The following is a 25,354-nucleotide window of genomic DNA, read 5'->3' on the forward strand; positions in this document are numbered from 1 at the left end:
TGGAGAAGATCGGGATGTTGTCACTTCCGCCGGAGCCGCTCTCTGCATCCGGGTCGGCTGCTGCCGCTGCCGCTGTGGCTGAGGGACTGGGCCTGGGTCTCACCGTCGGAGGGGAGCGGGCTCCGCTCGGGGCTACCTTCTGCGACCTGGCCGTCAGCCCTGCGTCGCCGGCCTGGAGGGGCGAAGAAGACGAGGAGGCCAAGGGTTCCTCCGGGGTCAGTGCGACTCGGGAAGGCTGGGCACGGCGGGTCTGAGCTGGGAACAGCCCTGGGGTGGACGGTGGGGACGTCCGAGGGGCGCGTATCCTGGACCGCCCGACAGAGGAGCCCAGAGCGGTATCCGCTGTAGGAGGCGCCGCGGAAACTGCCCGGAGGCGCTTCCCGGATCCCCGCCCCGCTTAGGCCCCCGCCCTTGGCCAGGCTTCTGTTTGCTTTTTGCCACCCTTGCGTCCCCCCCCGCCTTCTCCCACCCCTTTTCCGTTTGTAGGGGTGGTGCCCTCTTCTCTGTCCCTCTGCACATTCCCCGCTCTGGGGGCAGTGACTGGGCCACGTTGGTCCCTTATTTGTCACCAGCGTGGTCTTGGTGCAGAACAAAGAAACTTGGACGTCCAATGTGCTCCACACCCTCGGGGAATATAGACACGGAAGCGGCATTTGTAATCAGGGCTTTAGTGGACCTTGATATGTGAAAAGCCCAGTTCCTGCGTGGATTCAGACACTTGCCTTTTACTTCCGTACCTGGCAAAAGTGGTTTGAGTTTCTTGATGCTACTGGAGATCTACTAGAGCAACTCCTATTAAATCAGAAATGTATTTGGGTCTGTTACGTTGCTTTGAAACTTTCCCTTGGTCTTCCCTGTTCTGGGCAGCTCTTTGAGAGCACGGCTTTTGTCATCTAGGTAGTCGTAGCGCCTTCCATATAGTTAGTTTAATGAAGTGTGATTGTGTTTTGGTGGTGTTTTTTTTTTTCGCACTTTAAAAAAAATCAGGCTATTTCTCCTAATGCTTAATTACTTAATTTTTAAAATTAAACGTATTTTTTCTCTAAAATTATATAAGAATTTCTGCCATTTGTAAATGGGTGTTGTTTCCTCAAAATTATAACTGAAGTTACCGTGTCTAGTTACCCTACAGACTGTTTTCTTAGGATTTTGCATATCTCCTCCTTAGTTCTTATCATTTTACATTTTATCCATCCTCTCTTTTTGATTTTCATGATCTCCTCTATTGCAGCCTAATATTGTTGGGTTTAGACAGGAAGTATGACAGGTCCACTTCTGCAAACATGGGGCTCGAACTAGATCATCATAAGTCCGTGCTATCGTAGTCTTTAGGCATTACAGGACCTTTGAAGCTAAGTGTAGCCAAATCTGGCATTGCAGCCTTATTCTGTAGAAAGTTGCCAGTGAACTGGAGACGGTGTGCTGTATTAGAAACAGCCTAGGTCTAATATGGAAACCAAAATGTGGTGTTATTTGCCTCATATATAAGATAAAATGGGGTTAATAACATCAGTGTTTTATACGACACAAAGTTTTTGGGTGGGATGCATGAGATGATGGATGTACAAGTGGTTAGTAAAGGGGAAAAGCACTCTTTGGGAAAGTAGTTCTCTTCCTTCTTCTGGTGTAATGCTCGTAGAAGGAGCAGTGGTGGAGAAAGGCACCTAAGAAAGGAAGTATATGGATAGCCAGATCCGATAATTTAACTTTGGCTGATAGTGGATCAAAAGATGCTATGTGAAGTTTGCATCCTATAAAGCAGAGTGCTAGTATAATGTGATGATAATAATATTCCAAAGTTATAATTTTATGTTACATCCAATATTTGTAACTCCACAGCAAAGTGTTACAGATCAGTTTTTAGACCTTAATCTTCTTAAAGGTCTCAGAGCATTTCCAGTACGTTCTGCATACTGATAATATAATGTACCTTGTACAGTTGGCATAATTATCCTGTGCTTTATCTTCACAATTTTGAGAAACAGCACTATTGTAATTTCTCTTGAATTTTGTGTTAACATTTCTGATAGGGTGTTACATTTAATTGCGATATATAATTGACATGACTTTTTTTTAGTTTCAGGTGTACATCATGATTCGATATTTGAATATATTGTAAAATGATCACCACAATAAGTCTACTTAACATCCAAACTTAGTTACAAAATTTTTTTTCTTGTGATGAGGACTTTTAATATTTACTCTCTTAGCAACTTGCATATATCTAATTCAGTTTTATTAACTATAGTCACTATGCTGTACATTACATTTCCAGGACTGACTTATTTTATAGCTGGAAGTGTGTACCTTTTGACCCCCTTCATCCATTTCACCCACCTCCCACCCCACGACCTCTGGCAACCACCAGTATGTTCTCTGTATCTATGAGCTTGGTTTCGGGGGTTTTGGGGTTTTTTTCTGTTTTTTTGTTTTTTTGTTTTTTTTTTTTTTTAAAGATTCTACACATAAGTGAGATCATATGGTGTTCGTCTTTCTCTGTCTGAATTATGTTACTTAGCGTAATGCCCTCAGGGTCCATCCATGTTGTTGCAAATGGCAAAGTTTTTTTTAAATAGCTGAATAATATTCCTTTGCGTGCGTGTGTGTGTGTGTGTGTGTGTGTGTGTTTATTCATCGATGGACACTTAGGTTGCTTGCATATATTTGTTATTGTAAATAATGCTGTGAATGTGAGGGTACAGATATCTTTTCCAGTTAACGTTTTCATTTTCTTCTGATAAATACCCAAAAGTGGAATTGCTGGATCATATGGGAGTTCTGTTTTTAATTTTTTGAGGAACCTCCTTACTGTTTTCCATAGCGGCTGCACCAGTTTACATTCCCATCGAGGATTCCCTTTTCTCCTCATCCTCGCTAACGTTGGTTATTTCTGGTCTTTTTGATAATAGCCGTTCTAAGGTGTGAGGCGATATGATATCTTTATGTCATTTCATTCTTAAAAACCTGCACGACCCTGCTCTCAAGGAAACAATGACAAGCATATAGGATTTTTACAGGTGTTTTGGTGACCTTCCTAAACACATAGGCTGGCCTAAAGCATTTTCTTGTAGTGCTACCAGTATTGCTAGCTTCTTAGGAAAAAGTGAACATAAATATTTAGAATGAAGCCCTTTCCTTTAAATGGGGATGTGAAAGCCTTGCCTAAACATTTCCTTTTGCCACATTGATTTCAGCATACGTGTTGGTTATTAGCACCTATTCCAGCGTCTAGGTTAAACTACATAATAGTAAAGTTGTCATGTAAAATTGTAAGTTATAATTCAGGCAGTTCTAAATATGATCTTAATATTTAATTTTTGCTTAATTGTTAGGCTGCATGGGGAAATCCCCGTTTTCATCTTGGTTGAATTTACCACCACACCTCACTTAGGTCATCTACTGTTTTTGAATTTGTCTCTGTGACCTCCACTGCTAACTGGCATAAGTAATGATGTGCCACCACTACAACACATTTGTTGAGAAATCAGGGTATTCCTGCTGCATTTGGTTATTTTAACAGTTGGCATCTTAAAGTATTACTTCCCCATTCTGATTTACCAAATCAATGAACAAAAAACGGGAAACAGCCGCGATTAACTTGTGAATCAGCAGTATCCTGATTTCCTTCAGAGTAGTTGTGCTTATATTGCTCCTTTCTTGTTTCCTGTTCTTACAGCTACTGATAATGTACAGTCCTCTCTCTGTCATTTAAACTTTACCTAGTGTACTTTTCCCCTAAAATTTGTGATGAAATGGTTAAGAGTGAATCTGTATTTCTCTCTCCTCCTAGGTTTCGTTTAACTAGCTTAATTAATGATCCCCAAACTAAATATCCATGTCCATATGCTGGGGTGTATTAACATCACATGACTCAATGATATTAAAGTAAAAGTTGAATGAATCAGCTAAATGAGCTGACAGACTCTGGCTGTCTGTGTCTAGAGAAGTATTTTCACGTCGTTGACTTGTTCACGTGGTAAAGCAGCTAAAAGACATGGTTTATCTTGTAGAATTTCACAAGGTATGTATTTTCTCTTACAAACAAGGAATAATTTTACCAACAGAAATAGACACTGCTTGTATGTAGCTTGCCCCAAGTATTTTCACTACTCTTTTTGAGGGGTAAAACTTAACAGGAAGACTATTTATGTAGTTTAATTCGAAAAAAATGCTTAAGAGGTTGAGCAAAACAAATGCTTACTATTCAGTGCTAAACCTTACAATTAAATGTTTATTTTTAAATTTAACTAATGTTTAAAGACTCATTATGTGCTGGACACTGTGCTAGATGTTGGGACTATAGTGGTAGCAACTTCCAGTCACTGCTTATATTTTTGAAATAGTAAATGTTTTTCTGAGTATGTGGGGTATTTGAAAAAAGATACTCAGAACATCCTAATATTTTTCCAACACCCAGTAAAAATGTGAAACTAAATAATGAAAGCTCTGATTATTAAGTCTAGGAAAAAACATTAATTCACTTTATAGTGAGTATCAAAGATTTGAAAAAACACTGAGAAGTGTAATGAATTTAAAAGTTGAGAGACTTCCCTGGTGGCACAGTGGTTAAGAATCCGCCTGCCAGTGCAGGGGACATGGGTTTAATCCCTGGTCTGGGAAGATCCTACATGCCACGGAGTAACCAAGCCCGTGTGCCACAAGTACTGAGCCTGTGCTCTAGAGCCCGTGAGCCACAACTCCTGAAGCCTGTGCTCCGCAACAAGAAAAGCCACTGCAGTGAGAAGCCCGTGCACCTCAACGAAGAGTAGCCCCCGCTCGCTGCAACTGGAGAAAGCCCGTGCGCAGGAATGAAGACCCAACGCAGCCAAAAAAGAAAAAAAGTTATAAAAGTTGGAATAGACTGTCAGTTTTCAACCTTTAGTAATAGAATGCTGCAGTCTCACTTGAACCTGAATTCTAGAGTAATAAGTATTAAGTATTTGGGTTTTATTGATCATAATTTGGGGGTCTTTTCTAATAATTCTGTGTTCTAAATAGAAAATTATTTGTTAAAGTAGGTATCCCTTTTTTGTTTGTTTTCCTCTCTACAGAGAGTAAGAGTTGCTGTCAGAGAACAGTCTATGAAGTGGTCCTTGAAGGTGTGTCAGATTACTTTATAGGTTATGTATCAGAAACAGAGAAACTGCTAAATAAGTCAAGATGATTATATTTTAAGTGTGTTTTCCACTCATTTCTCAAAATTGCCTGGCTCAGTTTTTCCCGGAGAATTAAAAATGCCTTACTCCTATGTATAAATTAACTGACTTTTCCCAGCAAACATGTTGGTGAAGAAAAGACAGCATTTGCTTTTTTCTATTTGCAAGTGGTTCCTCAAAAATTTAGACCTTTTGAGAATGTTTGAAATCTCTTGAGCATAAGTAAGAATTCAAACTGGGAAAAGAGCCTCCCAGTCTTGGCAGAGATATGAATTTAGTTTATTATGTGAAATCTAACACTTTAGAAAATTTCCAATGTAATTTTGTTGTTGTTGTTCTGGAACATAATAGTTTTTTGGTACAACTTTGTGTATCTCTTGAATGTTGTAATGACACAGCAGATAAGGCAACCATAAAATATGACCACAAGTTATACATACATGGTTTTAAAAGTTAAATAATTTAGAAGGATTTACCATGAATAGCATCTTCTCCCCCTCCCACCTTACTTCTTCTTCCACTGGCGTCAGCCACTTTTAACTTTGTTTTAAAACTGCTAGTGTTAACTAGTAATACTTTCTATCTCTTAAGACATCTATGTTTTACTTCTTTTTTAAAAGATACCTTTAGACATCTATTGACTTATTCTAATGTAAGTGAACTAAATATTCCGTTTATACCTCTTGCCCCCTAAAGTTGTCATGATTTTTGTTGCACTGTTAACCAGTTGATGTTAATGACTTCTTAAATAATATACTTAAACCTGTATTTCTTATTCCATCAACCATATCAAACTCTAGATCCTTCATTTTGTAAACTGAGGATAGTGACACCCACATCCTTTCTTGGAAAAACTGAAACTAAGTTAAAACATGGAGTTACGTGAATAGAAATATTCACTAAATTCAGTGTCTGAAAACTCATGCTAAACTACATGAGAAAAGCTTATTATAGATATGAAGCAAATCAGAACGTAGCATAATTCATTTACTGGACAGGTACTGAATAGCCTTCTTTAAGTGGCTCAGGAATTATGTCATTGGAACTATAGAGAAGTAAGATAAGAGACAGCACACCACTTGGACTCTGCTGAATCAAGCGAGTCTAAATGCTATTTACCTAGTGTTCAATTTCTAGAATTAACCTCTCTCCAAAGGACAGAAAATTTAATTATGGGTGTAGAACAGAGCATATATTTATTTACTTTTATTATTTGTGCCCCCCATCCTGCAAATTGCTTTTACATAATTTACAGTACCTAATAAATTTTAAATCGTGTCCTGGGGCACACATGCATATATGCAAATGGAAGCAAGTACTTCACTGCACAATACCCTTATTACAAACAGTAATTACTAGAATATATACACTCTGTTTTCTGTTCTAATTCTTGGGGGGGAAAAGTTGTAGTTGCAACCAACTAAATTTATTTCATGATCAGGGTGGAAGTATGAACTAAGGTATAAGATTATTGCATCTTTTCAGCAGATAAAGTGAAAAATAAGCCTATAATTTTTTTTTCTTTTTTACAGGACCTTGGCTCTCTGGATTATCAGGAGCTTGTAGTTGACATTGAGTCCAGGCTGAGGATGGAAGGTGTTGAACTTAAGGAAGAATGGCAAGATGAAGATTTTCCAATGTGAGCAATGCTTTTAAATGAAAACAAATAAATAAAACTTCACAGTTTCTTTATTGAGATGTCACTTACTACAGGGGTCCCCAACCCCCAGGCCACGGACCACTACCGGTCTGTGGCCTGTTAGGAACCTGGCCGCACAGCAGGAGGTGAGCGGAGGGCGAGTGAGTGAAGCTTCACCTGCCGCTTCAGCTCCATCGCTCGCATTCCTGCCTGAACCATCCCCCCACTGCCCTTCTGTCTGTGGAAGAATTGTCTTCCATGAAACTGGTCCCTGGTGCCGAGAAGGTTGGGGATTGCTGACTTACTAAATGAATATCGGGCTTCTTAAAGAAACCCAGTGTTGCAAAGTATTCATTTAATACTAGTAATAGAGACTGAGGGGTTTCTAGGGGAAGATGGTCTTTAGAAGTCTATAGGAATTGTTAAGTTGTATGCTTTTATTTTCAGAAAAAGCTTGTTAAGTAAACAAGGAAGAGCTTTCTAGGTTATCTGGCAAGCTACCTTGACACATTTGCATTGGCACCAGTTGGGTTAAGAGAAAAAGAGCAAAGGCAGACTTTATATTTAAGTGATGCTTCCATGTCATCTTGGTCAGAAGACCATCCCAGTGCATAAGAAGGTTCCTTAGCAGTTGGAATATGGACAGCTGGTGAGAGTACTGACTCATTGCATAGCATAGCATGATAATAGTAATAAAGAAATGTAGAGCTCAAAATATGTAATCATCATTACCATATTCCCATTGTGAGTGACAGTTCAGCTTCATTATACATTGTATCATGCATCACATTAAATTCATGCATTTGAAGTATATTTGTTTTGTAGATTAATGATTTTTTAATTTGTAGTTGTATTTAAGAGCAGTTACATAAGGAATATATATCTACTTTTATGTGTTGCTTATGTAAATATGTAAGTCAATTCAGACAGTCTGAAAATTTTCTTTAACAGTGGTTTGTAAATTACTAAACCTTAAGAAACATTGGTTTATTCAGTTTTCCACATAATTGTTTCTATAAGCTATTTTAATAGATCTTTGAACTTCAAAAACTTTTTTTTTTAATTTCTGGATTAAAAATTGTGTCTGTGTGTTCTAGACCTTTACCGGAAGATGATAGTATTGAAGCAGATATAGTAGCTGTAACTGGATCAGAGAGTCAGCCTGGTAAGAACTTGACACTTAGTGATAGACTTTAACTGTGCTATTTTTTGAACACATTTCTTTGTCAAGATAAAAAATATACTCAGTTTTTATTCCATCATAGGGTGCCAAAGGGTAATTTGAATGTTTAGGAAAGCGTTTTTGTATTGCTTTGGAATACTTTCCAGAAACATACCTTTGAGTTTTAGAAATTTCAACCATAAAGGGGTGAGAGGAGATAATTTTTAATAGTAAAAGGTGACTATAAGGTCTGCTTCTGTTATTTAAAAAGGCATATCCTTGCTGGGATGTGTCACCTTGCTGTGATACAGAAGCAATAGTGATCAAAATCCAAAGTTTGTAAATAAGTGCTTTGGAATTGTGTTTAATGTTACTTTCTCAAGAATAAAGTGATTAAAGTTTTTCTCTTATTCAGTTTATACATCTAAGCATTTTTTCTAAATATATCTTTCACTTTTTTTTTTTTTTACCCATTCCAGGCTCACTAGAAGTTAATGGCAATAAAGTGAGAAAGAAACTAATGGCTCCTGACATTAGCCTAACCCTGGATCCTAGTGATGGCTCTGTGTTGTCAGATGATTTGGATGAAAGTGGGGAGATTGACTTAGATGACTTAGATACACCATCGGAGGATAGTAATGAATTTGAGTGGGAAGGTAAGTGTTTCATTATTTTTACCTGATTTTTATTAATGAATGTTCGTGTTTATATACATACATAGTGGCATTTTCATATTAGGATAACTGGAAAAACTTAAAACTTGATCATGAAACCAGCTAAGGGATTTTGTTGAAAAAAATCAATGGCTAAGGGATTTTGTTGAAATGTTATACTTTCTAAAGTTCATATATTTGTTGCAAAGATATGAAATTTGGCTAAACACCGAATATGATGGCTTTCAAAACTGTTTATAGTAGATTACACATGTGGCTCTATTTTTTTCTTAATTGCCCAATGCTGTAAACTTATGTGTTTCCGTGTTGCTCCCAATATTGCTTGATAATTATGGCATGTTCTTTTATTCAGTAGATAACTAAGAAGAAAAGCTTTGAAGAAACTTATGCTTTAGGGAATGTGCGTGCTAAAAGTAGTTAAGAATTTGCAGAGAGGGAGTTCTGAAGGGAGTGGTTTTTTTTTTAGGGTTTTTTTTTTTTAAATAGGTTTGCCTGATAGTGCTGCACTTTGTAAACAACTACCTTGAATTAATGTATTCTCCTAGCCTCCACCCTTATATTCTTTATCATTAGTTATTTGGAATTGAAAGGAATTGGCATGTGTTTTGCTTTGCATGCTTTCTTTAATTAGATAACTGCTGTCTACAGTATCTTTATAGCTGTTAATAATTTATATATGTTTAGTTCATCTTTAAAGTGATTTTTATTTCAAAGCAGTGTTTATCACTAGTTATGTTATCTGCAGTAAAGAGTAAGGTCCTTAATGTGCTGTTATCTTTTGCTCCTTTTTTCTTCCCTGTTTCACTGGTTCAGTATGCAATCCGGTAATAAGCAATATTTTATATAAAGATACTGAAATAGTTTTCTGCCTATGTGTTTTGTCTCTTCTTTCTTTAATGCTGCTGTAGTCATTTCCTGGAAGGATATTTTCCGTTAACAGCTTTGTCTTGGAAACAAACAACTAACATACAGTAGGTTTCCCCTTCCCCCATCTTTTGGTAAGGACTATGATACTAAAATTTCAAAAATCATTGCTTCATTAAAAATCAGCTAAAGTGCAATCTTAAAATGTAAATTATACCTAATCATTGTTGCTTGTGCTTTGACTAATGTCAATTTAAAATAGACTTTTGCATGTACACTTCAGAATATTATCAATGATTTTGTGCTTTATAAGACTGATCAAATGAGAAATAATCATTGACTCGTTAACCACTTTCTATCTGGTATTATAATGTTTGGGGAATAATTTATGTGCTCAACAACAAAAAACATTGGCTCCCAGAGAGTTGTTTTAAGTAACCTATAGTGGTAACTGTCTGTCAAGGACAATGTTGTAAATAGAATCTGGAAAGGCATTGTAGGGCCAGTGTACTAAGATTTTGATGGCTGTATGAATTATCGTTTCTGAATTTGTGGATGTACGTTGTACTGCGATTAGGTCCTTTCTGAATTAAGCAATTCAAAAAAAGTTAAAGAACCATGATTTCCAAAAACAAAATGGCCTTATATCAAGAATAAGCCTTTTCCTCTATTACGGAAGAAATATTTAAAATTCCACACACAGGGAACTCTGCTCAGTATTACGTAACAACCTAAATGGGAAAAGAATCACTTTGCTGTACACCTGAAACTGTCACAACATTGTTAATCAACTATACTCCAATATAAAATAAAATGTTCAAAAATAAATAAATAAAATTCCACAAAAGGTATAATAAAAAAATTCTCTGAACAATCTAATTAGATAGTAAAGTGGTTAACATGTAATTTGATTTTTATTTTATAAAAAATAATCTGTGATTCAAAAACCTTTTATTTTGATAGATGATCTTCCGAAACCCAAGACTACTGAAGTTATTAGGAAAGGCTCAATTACTGAATATACTGCAGCAGAGGAAAAAGAAGATGGACGACGCTGGCGTATGTTCAGAATTGGTGAACAGGACCACAGGGTTGATATGAAAGCAATTGAACCCTATAAAAAAGTTATTAGCCATGGAGGTAACGGTTACCAAAGATTTTTTAGATTTTTTAATACAATATCAGAAATCTGAATGCTTAAGAGAATCTCTCCTTTGAGGTATTACATAATTTTGAAAACATAATAAACATCATGTCCTTTTAGAAATGTAACAGGTTTGAAGTAAAAGGCTAAAGCCAACATTTAAAAATTGTTAACACGTGCATACAGTAAGTTCAGAAGGTGTAAGAGTGTACAGTGAAAACTGTCTCCTTCCACCCTTATCCCTAGACACCCCTAAATTGGGACTTTCTCCCTTTTTTATCCATTTATAATTTATATACAGTGGATTACTCTAATCCTTTTTTTGTAGCATTTGCATATTCCTTTTTTTTCCACCTTCATTGAGATAAAACTGACATAGTGTATAAGTTTAAGGTGTAAAATATGTTGATTTGATACATTATATATATATATATATTTTTTTAATATTTATTTATTTATTTGGCTGCCTCGGGTCTTACTTGCAGCACGTGGGATCTTTTGTTGCAGCACGTGGGCTCTTTCGTTGCAATATGGGTTTCTCTTTAGTTGTGGCCCTCGGGCTCAGTAGTTGTGGCATGTGGGCTTTAGAGCGCGCAGGCTTAGTTGCCCCACGGCATATGGGATCTTAATTCCCCAACCAGGGATCGAAAATGCGTCCCCTGCGTTGGAAGGTGGATTCTTTTTTTTCTTTCTTTCTTTTTTTTAAAAAAAGTTTTATTATTAATTTTATTTATTTTTGGCTGCATTGGGTCTTAGTTGTGGCACGCGGGATCATTCGTTCCAGTGCGTGGGCTTCTCTCTCGCAGTGGCATGCAGGTTTTCTCTTCTCTAGTTGTGGTGAGCAGGCTCCAGGGCGCCTGGGCTCTGTAGTTGTGGCACGCAGGTTCCAGAGCACATGGGCTCTGTAGTTTGTGGCACGCAGACTCTCTAGTTGAGGCACGCGGGTTGCCCCGCAGCATGTGGGATCCTAGTTCACTGACCAGGGATCAAACCCGAGTCCCCTGAATTGTAAGGCGGATTCTTTACCATTGGACCACCAGGAAAGTCCCTGGAAGGTGGATTCTTAACCAGTGGACCATCAGGAAAGTCCCTGATACATTATATACTGCGAGTGATTGCTACCATAACATTTGCTAACACCTGTATCACATCACATAATTACCATTTCTTTTTTGTGGTGGGAACATTTAAGGTCTACTCTTAGCAACTTTCAAGTACATAATACAGTATTGTTAACTGTAGTCACTATGTGGCACATTAGTCCCCAGAAATTATTCATCTTCTAACTCGAAGTTTGTACTTTGATCAACATCTCCCCTTTACCCCCAGCCCCTGGTAACCACCATTTTAGTCTCGGTTTCTGTGAGTTCAGCTATTTTAGATTTCAGATACAAGTGACATACAGTATTTGTCATTCTTCTGTCTGACTTATTTCACAAGAAATGCTCTAATCTTAAGTGTACAGTTCACTGAATTTTGATGATTGCCCATATAACCATATACACTTATAATCTACACCCCCAGACAGACAGAACATTTTCATTGCCCCAGAGAATTCTCTGGTTCTCCCTCTCAATGAATACCCTTTCTCCAATAACCACTATTCTAATGCCTACCCCATGATTAGTTTTGCTTGTTAAAGAATTTTATGTAACTGGAATCATAGTTTACACTCTTGTCTACTTTCACTCAGCATAATGATTTTGATATTTAACCATGTTGTTGCATGTATCCATAGTTCATTCCTTGTCACTGCCGGTTTGCTTATCCATCGCTATTTTGATGGCCTTGTGAGTTATTTTCCAGTTAGAGCTATTATGATTAAAACTGCTGTGAACACTCTTTTTTTTTTGTCTTTGCCATTCATTTGTTCTTGGCGGCGGGGGAGCTGTGTTGGGCTGCACGCAGGCTTTCTCTAGTTGCAGCGACGGGGAGCTACTCTTCGTTACAGTGCACAGGCTTCTCATTGGGGTGGCTTCTCTGGTTGCAGAGCACAGGCTCTAGGCACAAGGGCTTCAGTAGTTGCGGCTCACGGGCTCTAGAGCGCAGGCTCAGTAGTTGTGGCGCACGGGCTTATTTGCTCCGCGGCATGTGGGATCTTCCAGGACCAGGGATCAAACCCGTGTCCCCTGCATTGGCAGACAGATTCTTAACCACTGCACCACCAGGGAAGTCCCCTGTGAATGTTCTTATACTCTTTTGTGCTTACAAATACAACCTAGCCCTTTAAAATATGAATCTTAATTTGCCTTAAAACCCTGAACAAATCATTTAGCTTTACCACAAAGTAGAGAATTAGTTCGTTCCACATTGTTTTGGAACACCCACTTTGCATATTTATGGAATATATAAAAATAAGGCTTTGTTCCTTAAGAAATTTACAAGTCAAATGGGAAAAGCTATGAAGTGCATTTATAACATCTATCAGTCTGACTGTCTTGTATGTAGAAGTTTACATAGTCACTGTGTAAATAGCACCAGAATGTTAGTGGTAGTCAAAATACAACTCTATAGAGCATGTCATACTACCTGAAATCCTCCTAATTCAGGACAGGGGGCCACATAGGTCAAGCAGATGGGTTTTTTCACATAGTCATTTCTGCTTAATTTACCCTCTGCCAAATGCATTCTGCTTATTTCTGTAGTCTTCATTCATCTGAAAGCAAATCTCTTGAATATTTGCAGTTAACATTATTCTGCCTAATTTAGTCTTACTCAGTGAAGAAAACAGGATAATATGGATCACGAAGTCCACAGACATGTATTAATTCATCTAGTTCATTGGAAGCAAGTTGTGAGACCTGCCTCATTGTTTAAACCTAATATTTTTGAGAAATAGCACTTTATTTTTTTAGGAGAAAATAATTAGGGCCATTTTATCCTATTGAGTTACCACAAGGTGTTTTGTGACTAAGGGATTAAGCAAGGTAGTGAATATTCTAATGTACTTGAAATGTTCCTTTTTAGTGCATGTTTGTAAACAATAGGAACGAAAGTTAAAGCAGAAGTATTTGTTGCTGGTTACAGCTTAATATCTGTATGAGAATTAAAACATTTATATTTTAGAGATTGTAATTAAAACATATATTTTAGTGCTGTTTTTCTTCGCTTAGACTTATGTCAGACATAATCTTTTCTTACTTTTTAATACCCTAAAAGCTACAAAATGCTAGACATTGAATGTAAAACTATTTTTTAAAGAGCAACTACTTTAAGCAGAAGTTGCATAAGAATGTTTTATTGCAGATGTTGTATCTGGTTGGATTATTATCTACCTACTTGCTAAAATAAGGCAGCTTTCTCAGTATGATAATTTAAGTGGATTTCTGGTTTTTACGCCCACTCTTTCCTCTTTACATTTTATTCTCTTTTTGAGAAGAGAGGATTTAAAGATCTCTGTAAGACTATACAGGGTCAGAACAAAAAAAAAACCCATACTTTTTGATTCAGAAATGTGTGGAACATGCACCACTGTAATTTATCAACCATAAATGATATCCCCTGAAAAATCTTCAGAGTATAATCATGCTGGTTTCTTTTTCAGGATATTATGGGGATGGATTAAATGCCATTGTTGTGTTTGCTGTCTGTTTTATGCCTGAAAGTGGTCAACCTAACTATAGATACCTGATGGACAATCTCTTTAAGTAAGTAGATCATCACAAAAATGTTTGGACAGAATTGAGTACATTTGATCTCCAGTTTAAGGAAGGGAACTTTATTTAGCTGGGTAGAAATTATTGAGTTGGCCAAAAAGTTCATTCGGGTTTTTCCATAAGATGTTACAGAAAAACCTGAGGGAACTTTTTGGCCAACCCAATATAAATAATCCTAGTTCTGATTCCTTAAGTCTCTCCCTTGGCATTATAAAAACTATCCATTTTCCAACTCAACAGAAGAATTGTCATTTTAAAACTGGAAGAGATATTACAGATTATGTGTTCCAACTTCATTTTACACTTGAGGACACATTAAGTGCTTTATTGGGGAAAATTTCAAACATATACAAAGGCAGAGAGAAGTATATTAAATCTTTGTGTAACAATCACCCAGATCCACAATTATCAGTTTATACTTTATTCCCACAAATACCTCCCCATGACATAATTTTGAAACAAATCCCAGACATCATCTCATTTATAAACATTTTAAGATGTATTTCTAAAAGAAAAGAACTTTTTTTCTTTAAATAACCATAATACCAACTAATGCTGTTTAAAATTTTTGCTCTCACTGAAGGGGAGGGAAGGGAATTGCGTTATTTGGATAACCTGGTTTGGTTCTGCATAGCAGTGTTTCTAAGACTTTATTTTTACAGGTACGTTATTGGCACTTTGGAGCTGTTAGTAGCAGAAAACTACATGATCGTTTATTTAAATGGTGCAACAACTCGAAGAAAAATGCCCAGTCTGGGATGGCTCAGGAAATGCTATCAACAAATTGATAGAAGGTATTGTAAATGCAAGTGGAAAGCTAATCTGAATAATGTTTATTATGTCCTATTAGATTAAATTTTATTTTCTGTTGCCACTTAAAGTCACCATGTATTTCTTCAGAAATTACATTTATTAATTTCATAGTAAGTTTCTATTTTCAAACTTATAAAATAGCTCTTTATTTCTCCTTTGTACCACATCAAACATTTTCCTATAATTTACATTTTGGGAAAGGATGGAGAATTTAGTACATTTCCTATTTTATTACATTCTGGATTTTGCCTCATTTATAGTGCTTAGTATATTTTGTTACTTAAGACGCTTATTTAGGCGTAATCTTTCTTTGGAATGAGATCTAGAAATGTATTCTCCTGGGAGTTAGTCATCCGTGCTAATGGAAGGAATTTTGATCCTCTATTTGGTTTGATTTGACCACAGCTAATTCAAACTAGGTTAATCAACTCAGATCCAGTAACAGGTTTCTCTTCATACCTGAACATGACATTGGCTGGTTCTTGTGATTTTTAAAAAAAAAATACTTAGTCATCACTGTAAGTGTGAAATATGATGATAAAAACAGCAGTTTTTATTTCATCTTTTTTTTTTTTTTGCGGTACGCGGGACTCTCACTGTTGTGGCCTCTCCCGTTGTGGAGCACAGGTTCCGGACGCGCAGGATCAGCGTCCATGGCTCACGGGCCCAGCCGCTCCGTGGCATGTGGGATCTTCCCGGACCGGGGCACGAACCCGCGTCCCTTGCAACGGCAGGCGGACTGTCAACCACTGTGCCACCAGGGAAGCCCTATTTCATCATTTTAAGTTGTCTAGGATAATGCTTTTAACTTTTAATCAAAATTTTAGACTCCATAAGAATACATTAGATCTGATTCATGTTGCCTGTTCCTGTGGTGATCTCTCCCCTCACCTTTCTGCCTGCCCAGTGCCTTTCATGGTGTTGAAGAAATTAATAACAGTTTCCCCTCCATCCTGAAAAATGAGAAGAGCTTACTTCTATATTCAGTATTGGCTTCTACCCCTGGTTGACAGTCTTGAAGACAAGTGAATGTATACTAGGAGACATTTAATAACAGGCTACACTGTGGACATAAATTTAGGCAAATGAAGTAGAGTTCATTTCGTGGCAGTGGGAAGGACCATTGGAATTCAGGAGTGCATTTTCTTTTGTTTGTTATCTTTTGTTGTCTTTAGGAATATCATATCCAAATGACAACTCTTGAATGAGGATTTTTTCAATTTTTTGTATAGACTTGCACATACTTACTGATGTCTTAGCTTTTCTTCTAGCATTAGAATTTGTAGAACTTTTAAATTTTTCTTTTTTTTAAACTCCAGGTTACGGAAAAACCTAAAGTCTCTAATCATTGTACATCCCTCTTGGTTTATCAGAACACTTCTGGCTGTTACAAGACCATTTATTAGGTAATTTTCTGAGAACTATTGACTCTTAAAAAACCCCCCACAGACTCCTTGTATGAATTTCTTGTCAGTTCTCTTGGTCAGAAATATTAAGGTAATTATCTTTATTTCCTTCCATAGCTCAAAATTCAGCCAAAAAATTAGATACGTCTTTAATTTGGCAGAACTAGCGGAACTTGTCCCCATGGAATATGTTGGAATACCAGAATGCATAAAACAGTATGTTTTGTTTCATTTCTTTAATTGTATTGGATCTTTATATTTTGATGTGCAAGAGGTAAATATTTCAGTACCCATTCTTTCTCCCTTCATATATTATAATTATTTTATAACTGCTCTTGTTTTTATAACAAAGAAAAGGGGAAAGAAGACACTTCCCAACACTTTCCCCATAAGTCACCATTTTCTTCAGGCTATCAGTTGAGGAGGAGGAATTGTTTCTGGTTTGGTTCATTTATATTTTTAAAGATAGTTACAGTCTTAAGAGATGGTTTCTTGATTGGTTAGTACTAAGGAACATTCTCCAGACTTGAACATGCTGGTCTCCAGATTTGAGTAAGCTTGTCATGGCATCAAATAATATTATTAGGGAAGTAAAATATTTATATCAGTCTAACCTTAATACTTTCCAGTGGCTGGAGTTTGTTCTGTTTACCAAATTCACTTATCTAACTTCTAAAAGGAATTGGTAGAACACTGTTAACATAAATACTTGAGTATCACAGTGCTATAATATAGAAAAATGTTTCTTTGTTCTATTAATGTGAGGTTTTAGTCTGTTGAATGTGTCAAAACCACATTTCTTAAGTCAGTTCTGACTTCCTGTATAGTATGTTAAATATTTTTGGGTTTGCCTGCAAACTTACGAGTTTATTTTTAGTGCCTTTTTTGAGTTTTTGTTCATCTTCATAACATGTATGTTTACTAAAATAACTCTTCCCTACCAAGGTATGAAGAAGAAAAGTTAAAAAAGAAACAGAAAAGGTATATGCACACCTTGACTGGGTTGCATCTAGACTAGTCCATTTGCATTGCACAGACTAACTCTTCCTTATTGGTTGGTTAGCTCGTAGACAAAGATAATAGCATTTGTAAATATAAATATACCCCAGGATTCAAATATAGAGTGAATCCAAAGTTCCTGATGCTGAGTATGGCTTGGATTCACTCTGTTTTAATACCATAATAATGCCAGTTACAAAATAAAGACCATACCTCCTCCTCCCTGCTTTTGGTATAAATACTGACAGTAAATTCCTAAGAATACTATTTGGAAAACCAATTATTTATAATACCTTACCAGTTTCACCATACTTTAAATCTCTAACTTGTGCTTTTGAAATATTTATGCACTTTTTTAATGTATCAGTTTTCCCCCCTGGGGTTGATGATTATATTTGCAATGCACATATTCTTTGGCTAACCAACATTGATTTTCTTGTATGCTTAAATGGCCTGCTAACTAGTCAAATTCTACATGTGATAAAATACCTAAAAGTTCAATGTACCATTTAATAGTTAAACACTCTGCTTTCCATCTTTAATTTAATTTTGAATACTTCTGCTTTGAGCATAACAAACTGTCATCTGTTAATATCTTGGCATAGAAGATGAAAGGCAAGTGTATAAAATAGTTACCATTTTATATAGTAATTTAGAAAATTATAGGATTTAGATCTAACTTGTTAATGGATTTTTAAAATATTAACAACTAAATTAGCAAAACAGTTTGATACAGTCTCATAAGAGTTAAGGTGAGAGATTTGTATGTAGTTACCATTTGGACCATTGTAAGGAACTGGAGCTGGAATATTCTTAACTTTGAACAAATTTTGGCTCTGTTGATGAGCAAGAATTCTGTTGACCATGTGATAGAGTCATAGCTTTACATTTCTATGTGACACTTTACAGCTAAACATTTTAAGATAGAGATAAGGACAGTGATTTTAAATCTTGCTAATTTCTCGTTCCTCTCAAGACATTGGTGTGAATTTGCCAGACAAGTGGCTGAAGTTTAAAATGTAGTCTATAATTGTAGAATATTTTGAAGCCAGCTGCTTCATGAATTTCAAAATGAACTGCCTTTGTTTATGAAATCTGCTATGTTGTGCCTTTTTACAAAATTCTTAGTTAAGTAACTTAGGCATCAGAAAAAAAGTAGAATTGTACTTTTTTTTTTTTTTTTTTTTGCTGTACACGGGCCTCTCACTGCTGTGGCCTCCCCCATTGCGGAGCACAGGCCCAGCGGCCATGGCTCACGGCCCAGCCTCTCCGCAGCACGTGGGATCCTCCCAGACCGGGGCACGAACCCGTATCCCCTGCACCAGCAGGCGGACTCTCAACCACTGCGCCACCAGGGAAGCCCCTGTACTTTTTATTTAAATGTATTGTTTGAAACCTACCAATATTATTTTATCTTGATTTTTTTTTAACTTTTGTTTCATTTAATCTTAAATAGAATCATTACATATATCTTTTAGGCACTTCTAAGTTTTTGTACAAAATTTCTTTAGCCTTGAAAAATAATAAATCCTTGTCAGCTTGAAAAGGGTAACACTCAAGTTTTAAAAATAGAAGGGCATGTTTTTAAAACCGAGTTAACAGAAACTGCATGGGGGAGCTTATTACCCAAGGTGAAATTTCTATGAGTACTAGTGATAAGGATTCAAAAGTGAGTGTGCTGAAATATAGCAGTTTTAAATGTTTTAGATGTTTGTTTCAAATAACTCAGTGCAAGTGTAGCCAGGTAGATGTTGACTGTTAAAATATTTGAACAGAGTTTAAAAATAAAGTGATTATGAAATTATTTCATACCGATATTTCACATGTTGAAAAGATTGATGTGTTTTGCATGCCTTATCAAGAATATGTACCTTTCAAATTTTTGTTACCAATATAAAAAATATTTTAAAGTGTTGTTAATCTGGCTTTACCACAGGCCAAGGCTTTTAGGTCTGACTCACTAATGTTCAGGTGATTGTAGTAATGGAAACAAGCGTGAAAAGTATCTTCGTATATCATACCAAGTTGTTTTAAACTCTCCTCCATCAGTGATTCAAACTACTACAAATATAAATATACAAATATAACAGTAAGAGATTGTTGTACATTATCTGTGAAGGGTTGTCTGTAATTTTTGTGTGGTAATTACATAATTCTTCTAATCCCCACTTGCCTAAGTTTTGATGTGATCTCTATGCATCCCACTCCTGATCCAGTCATATTTTTAATCTACATCTAGATACTTCTGATTATTAAATTCTGTGGCTTCTTACTATCAAGATAAATAAAAAGTATTCACATTCTAAGTGTACCAATAACTTTTGGAGAATAATTATGGCATCCATAAATATGTACTTTTACCACTGAACTTAAAAGTTGATCAGTTGATGGCATTAGTGGCATTTAAATATTTCAGTTAACATCATTTTGGAGGGAGTTACTTTTCCTGCCACTCAGATCACTTAGCTCCCTGCCTCAGCCATGCTACAGTTCAACATTTTAATATGCCTGTTGTAATTTGAACTTTTAATCAAGTTTATATGCATTTGTATATAAAGTATCTTACAATCTTTTTAAAAAAACAAGTCACATTCTTGCCAGTGTCCTCTTGCCTTTAAAAATTATCTTTCCTGGTTGGGAAAATGTTTGGTAACCTTTTTACTATGTCTGCTTCTTTGCAAAGCTTTGTTTTTAACAGAATAATAATCTATGGTAAAATTAGCCATTATTTTTAGAAAGAGAATTGTTCATTTGCTGTTATCTTATTATCTATATTGTTTTTCATTAAACAGAGTTGATCAAGAGCTTAATGGAAAACAAGATGAACCGAAAAGTGAACAGTAAGTTTGGCATCTAGTCCAAACACGACTGAAGAATGTGCTGATGAAGCAGTGCTTTTTTGCATTTATAATGCATTTATTGGTCCTGATTTTTATGTAACCTGTTACAAAACTGACTTGACTTTTTCTTAATGGACTTCTGTATAAGGGACTGTTCACTGCTGTACTGGTTTGTAGATCTCTTGAATTTAGCTCTTTACTAGCTAATTATATTGTAATCATTTTATATTTTATATTGCTAAATAGCAGAGAACCACACTTTATATAAAGCAGTTTTTGCATTTGTTTATTAAATGATGCATTTTCTTCAGTAAAATATTTATATGCCTAAATGGAAAAGGAAAGAGATAATATATATTTTTATGTTTTTGAGCAATATTTTTTAATGTATACCTTTCTTATGGAAGAATATGCAGGTAAATAAGACCATGATTTTGTAAAATGCATGTTAAAATTTTTGTTTTTGTAAATGGTTAAATACACTTCCTGGTCACTTAGAAAATATGCTCATAAAGTGAGGGACAGTTAAACTGGTTCTCATGAATACCCAAAGGTCATATACATAATCTAAGTAGATTAGTACCATTCTGAGTTTTTTTCTCACTTAACATTTATTTCTTAATTCAGACACAAATACAAGTGTATTGCACACTTTTTTTTTTTAAACATAAAGACAAGTCAAAAAGCCATTTTTAGAATTAGAGAATTTAAGAGGTTAAGAATTGGGGTTTGTATATATGTATATATCAGACATTTTATCTTCTGGCCAAAAGTCAGAACTTCATAAAAGTTTTAGGTTTGTTCACTAATGTGAAATAAGCTGTGTGTCCAGGGTATCACTCTCCTGAATTTGTGTGAGTGCAGTGTAATATTCAGAGAATGTGATGAGTTATTCACTGTCACTACCTTTCTTTAGAAAACAGGGGCTGCTTTTTTAACTACTTTCAATGTGGGCACTTTACCAAAATGCTCTCATATCAGGTGTTTGACCCAGTCAGATAAGGTGTGTTTTCCCATTTTCTGTTGAATTATGTTGACAGTACTGTAAATTAAGTTATTTTGTAAGTCTTAGAGCATCATCATATTATGGTGTTTTGCGTTTGGTGTAAGCATATAAACTCCTTGTTTAATTTGGTAAGTACCTTGACTCTACATTGAAATTGTATTTATGCCCCAGATAGAACTTAATTACCCACAAAATCATTCAAAAACAACAGGTTGGTCTAATACTGTGTCATATACTTGTGTGACTTATACATTTGGTAAACTTAGTACCTGCCTGATTTAAGGGTCACACCACACTCCAGCCCTTCTTATAAGGTAATTTACAAAAGAGTAGTAAAATTGAGGTGCAGGAGCTAAACCTCTAGGATTTATTCCATCCTAGACTGGCTTTTATCATTGCTGTTTTTAGTGTAAAGTTTTCTATTACAAAAGAGAATTTCCTTTACTTTTTGTCCTCCTCAGTCGTAAACTTGACACAGTAACCCAAGTCCAATTATGGCAGATGCTGGAGGATTCCCAGGATGAGACTTTCCTTAGCAGCCTCCTGACTTCACTTGGATCCAGCTGCTGTAGGCAGATCCTGAACTAATGTCATTATAGTCAGTAAATCTAAAACCATTATTGCTTGCTCAGATCTTAGAAATACTTTGGGTTCAAAAAGCAAACTAACAGTAACAGTTTAGGCATTCCTTCTGAATTTACGAATAAAAGATCATATTGAATTTAATTGTGATTAGAGTCTATATTTGTAGAGTGCTTTAAGTGACCTTTCATCAGTAAAAGTAGTCTTGCATCTATAAATTTGTGTCTCAGTCAAACCTGGCTGAGCTTTTTAAATAGGTGGCTTTCCTCCACATTTAAGTACCCAGTTCTTCAATTTCAACACGTTACTGTTTATTGACTTTTGCATTTGCAAGCATTGTCCCTGATTATAGATACAACTCGTTACAAAAGTGGTGCATTTTCCTACATATTTTTTTAAAGTAGAGGTAGCCTATATTCTATCAGAACGTTAAAATTTAGAGGGAACAGTGATAACATTTGGGATATAACCAAAGGGATGTGCTGTGAATCACTAGATTTAAAAGAATACCTGTTCTAACCTATACCTAGATGAAATCTGGTATGGGGACATGCCCCGTAATGTTTCATAGCTATGAGACTTAAGATCATAACAAGTAGGTCAGAGGAAAAGCATTTATTAAACTGGTTATTTGTAATTACTAGCTATGTGACATTCTCCCCATATCATTCAGTTTTGATTTTCCATTACTGATTGAGGTGAAAGTACATATAATTGTGTTATTTTATCTTTCTGCTGGGATCATGGTTCTAACTTGTTTAATTTGATGCTTATGCCACTATTTTTTGTTGTGTTTGGGTTCTGAGTGCCTCTTTTTAGTCCAAAGTTTCTCTTATAAAGTAAACTGATTGTGTTCTGCTTGGTCATATTCCTTATTACCACCAAGGGAAGACACTATATTGATCCCACAGTTTAAGCTTAATAGTCTTTAACTGGGGGTGGGGGGAGTATAAAGAAATATGATTCCAAGTAGGGCCTAGCAGGACCTGGAAAGGAAGATAACAAAACAAGGAAGTAAGAGAAAGAAAACTATAAAGGGATAATGAGTTAGCTAAGATTCCACTGAATGTGTCCTTGTTAAGGGAAGTGCTGTATATGGCAGCGGTTGGTACCATTTTTGTATCAATCAGGAAAACCTGCAGGCTACATACAGAATATGTGAATAAGACTGGAGTGAAGGGGGCAAAGGCTGGTAATACTTACAGTGAAAATTCATATTTTCCTCTGCTTTGTCTCTTCATACAAAAGCAGGTTTTAAACAGGGAGGGTCAGCAATTACAATGCTCAGATTAAAGTGTAGGGTTACGTTACTTTTGACATTCATAGCTGGTAAACATTTAATGTATTGTTCCAAAATGGACATCACTCTTTAGTAACTATACTGAATACTGAAATTTGCTGATTGACAGGTATATATAGGTTGCTAGACTTTCTTCAACTGCAATTCCAGAATTTAAAAAGGTAAGGAATCTGCTTTTTTTTTTTTTTTTTTTTGCGGTATGCGGGCCTCTCACTGTTGTGGCCTCCCCCGTTGCGGAGCACAGGCTCCGGACGCGCAGGCTCAGCGGCCATGGCTCACGGGCCCAGCCGCTCCGCGGCATATGGGATCCTCCCAGACCGGGGCACGAACCCGTATCCCCTGCATCGGCAGGCGGACTCTCAACCACTTGCGCCACCAGGGAGGCCCGGAATCTGCTTTTTTGATAGTCTTCTTTTAAATGACTGTGTTACTCTGGCTGTTTTTATGTGATTGCTCAGGGAATTTGAAAGTGTTTGAATTAAAGGAGAAGGGGCTTCTTAGATTTCTTCAATTGATAGTTAAAAATTAGCATTAGGATATGTCCAGTTTCCTAATGAGATTGGTAAAGTTGTGTATAAGGTGACAGTAGCTTCATCCTTTTGCCCGTGTGATATGTGATATGTGGAAAATTGCTAACATTGCTCCTACAGGAGGAGGAGGAGATAGACTGAAAATAGGTAGATATGGCTACCACATTCTGTTTTGTTTTCATGCCTTTTTTTTCTCATCCTGTATAGCTATTTGAGAAGTGGATCACAAATGTCAGAAGGGTGGGATAGCTAGAGGAATTAATGTACTTAAAAGTTAGACCAACTATTCTGTTAGAGTTTATCTTGTAGGAACAGGGATTGTGTAATTTGAGTTGCTGGGAGAAAGAGTTAAGGACTTAGACTTGCATGAGAAGGTCAGCTGGTAAGAGAAGTGGGAGATTCTCAATGTTCTAATAGTAAGGAAGAATTACCTGGAGAGCCTTTCATCCCCCTCTTCCCATCCCAAGATCCTGAATGAATTAGAATTAATATCAGTGGTGAGTCCCAGTAATGTAATCCTTTAAAATTCTCAATGGTAATTGAAAATAATGTGTTGACCAGCAAGGAGTGACACTAAAATTTGAACAGAACTGTTACTTTGTTGCAGCTATATATGATAGATCTACTTAATTTCTTATGTTTTGAGAGCTACTTTTATGAAAAGTTTACATGAAGCACTTAATATAACACATCAAACACCAGAAGAAAATCAAAGTTTAATGCTTTCATGTTACTAAAGAATTATTATAATATCTCTCTAATTCTATTTTATAAGACATTCTACAAGAGGTTAAAACATTTGCATTTTGAAATTTTTATGCGTTTTCACATTCAGTGTGGCTAAGGAGGAACTTGGAAAATAATGTTAATTAGCTACTCTACTGCACTTTTTGTATTTGAATTTTCTGAAATTATGCCCCTTAAACAGTTTATTTACATAAAATAGCTAGTAAATATTTGTGGTGTTCAGGGCACTGACTTGCACAGCCCTTGGGGCACATGGAACACAATTCAGAGTTCGCTAGACACTAATGCACTTTGATATATATTTCAAAGATTAATACATTTTTCTTACCATAAATTCGCATGCTGTCATTTAGACACAATTAATGTACTGTGATCATTTACCACTGTTCAGATAATGTTGCATAGCCTAGTGCTCTCCTTTTACAGTGAGAGAAATTCAGTTCTGAAGACTGTGTGTGCAAGATGTTGTGGTCCCTGTAAGAAATACTAAGGTTGGTCTTGATTTACTAAGAAGATGTAATATTTTCTTTTTCTCTGACTTGTTAGGAATACAATAACTTGTGTCCTGATTTGTTGCACATCGTATTTTTGCAACGTTAATGAATTTAAATAAATTAATTGTAAAGTTTTGGTTTTGACTCATTTGCCACATTTTTCTGTCTCCCATTTCACTACTGAATTTTTACAGAGTTTATCTTGTAAGCTTTTCAAATAGTTTTAGACCTTTTGTTTCTGTAGTTTGGGTGCTGCTTCCTATTCAAGTGGGTGAAGAGTTCATCCTGCTTCAATTTTAAACATTATCTTAACTATAAGCACACTTTGTATTTCATAGTTTA

At 36.1% G+C, this 25,354-nt stretch overlaps 1 protein-coding gene across 3 annotated transcripts; it reads left to right on the top strand.

Annotated features, from left to right (window-relative positions):
* On the top strand, window positions 1–25,149 carry BNIP2 (BCL2 interacting protein 2). 3 transcript variants are annotated; one of them, XM_060097261.1, is made up of 12 exons: window positions 1–215; window positions 5,052–5,099; window positions 6,689–6,795; window positions 7,893–7,960; window positions 8,437–8,613; window positions 10,459–10,635; window positions 14,184–14,286; window positions 14,958–15,089; window positions 16,428–16,514; window positions 16,632–16,730; window positions 17,460–17,495; window positions 20,306–25,149. In XM_060097261.1, exons 1-12 carry the CDS (start codon window positions 15–17, stop codon window positions 20,355–20,357), a joined length of 1,287 nt encoding a protein of 428 aa, XP_059953244.1. In that variant the 5' UTR covers window positions 1–14; the 3' UTR covers window positions 20,358–25,149. The 3 variants fall into 3 exon arrangements, with proteins under 3 accessions (XP_059953244.1, XP_059953245.1, XP_059953246.1); XM_060097262.1 differs by lacking the exon at window positions 17,460–17,495; XM_060097263.1 differs by lacking the exon at window positions 5,052–5,099 and having other exon boundaries at window positions 8–215.
* The last annotated feature ends 205 nt before the right edge of the window (window positions 25,150–25,354 follow it).

This window comes from Mesoplodon densirostris, chromosome 4 (genome assembly GCF_025265405.1).
Source record: "Mesoplodon densirostris isolate mMesDen1 chromosome 4, mMesDen1 primary haplotype, whole genome shotgun sequence".
In the NCBI taxonomy this organism is placed as follows: domain Eukaryota; kingdom Metazoa; phylum Chordata; class Mammalia; order Artiodactyla; family Ziphiidae; genus Mesoplodon; species Mesoplodon densirostris.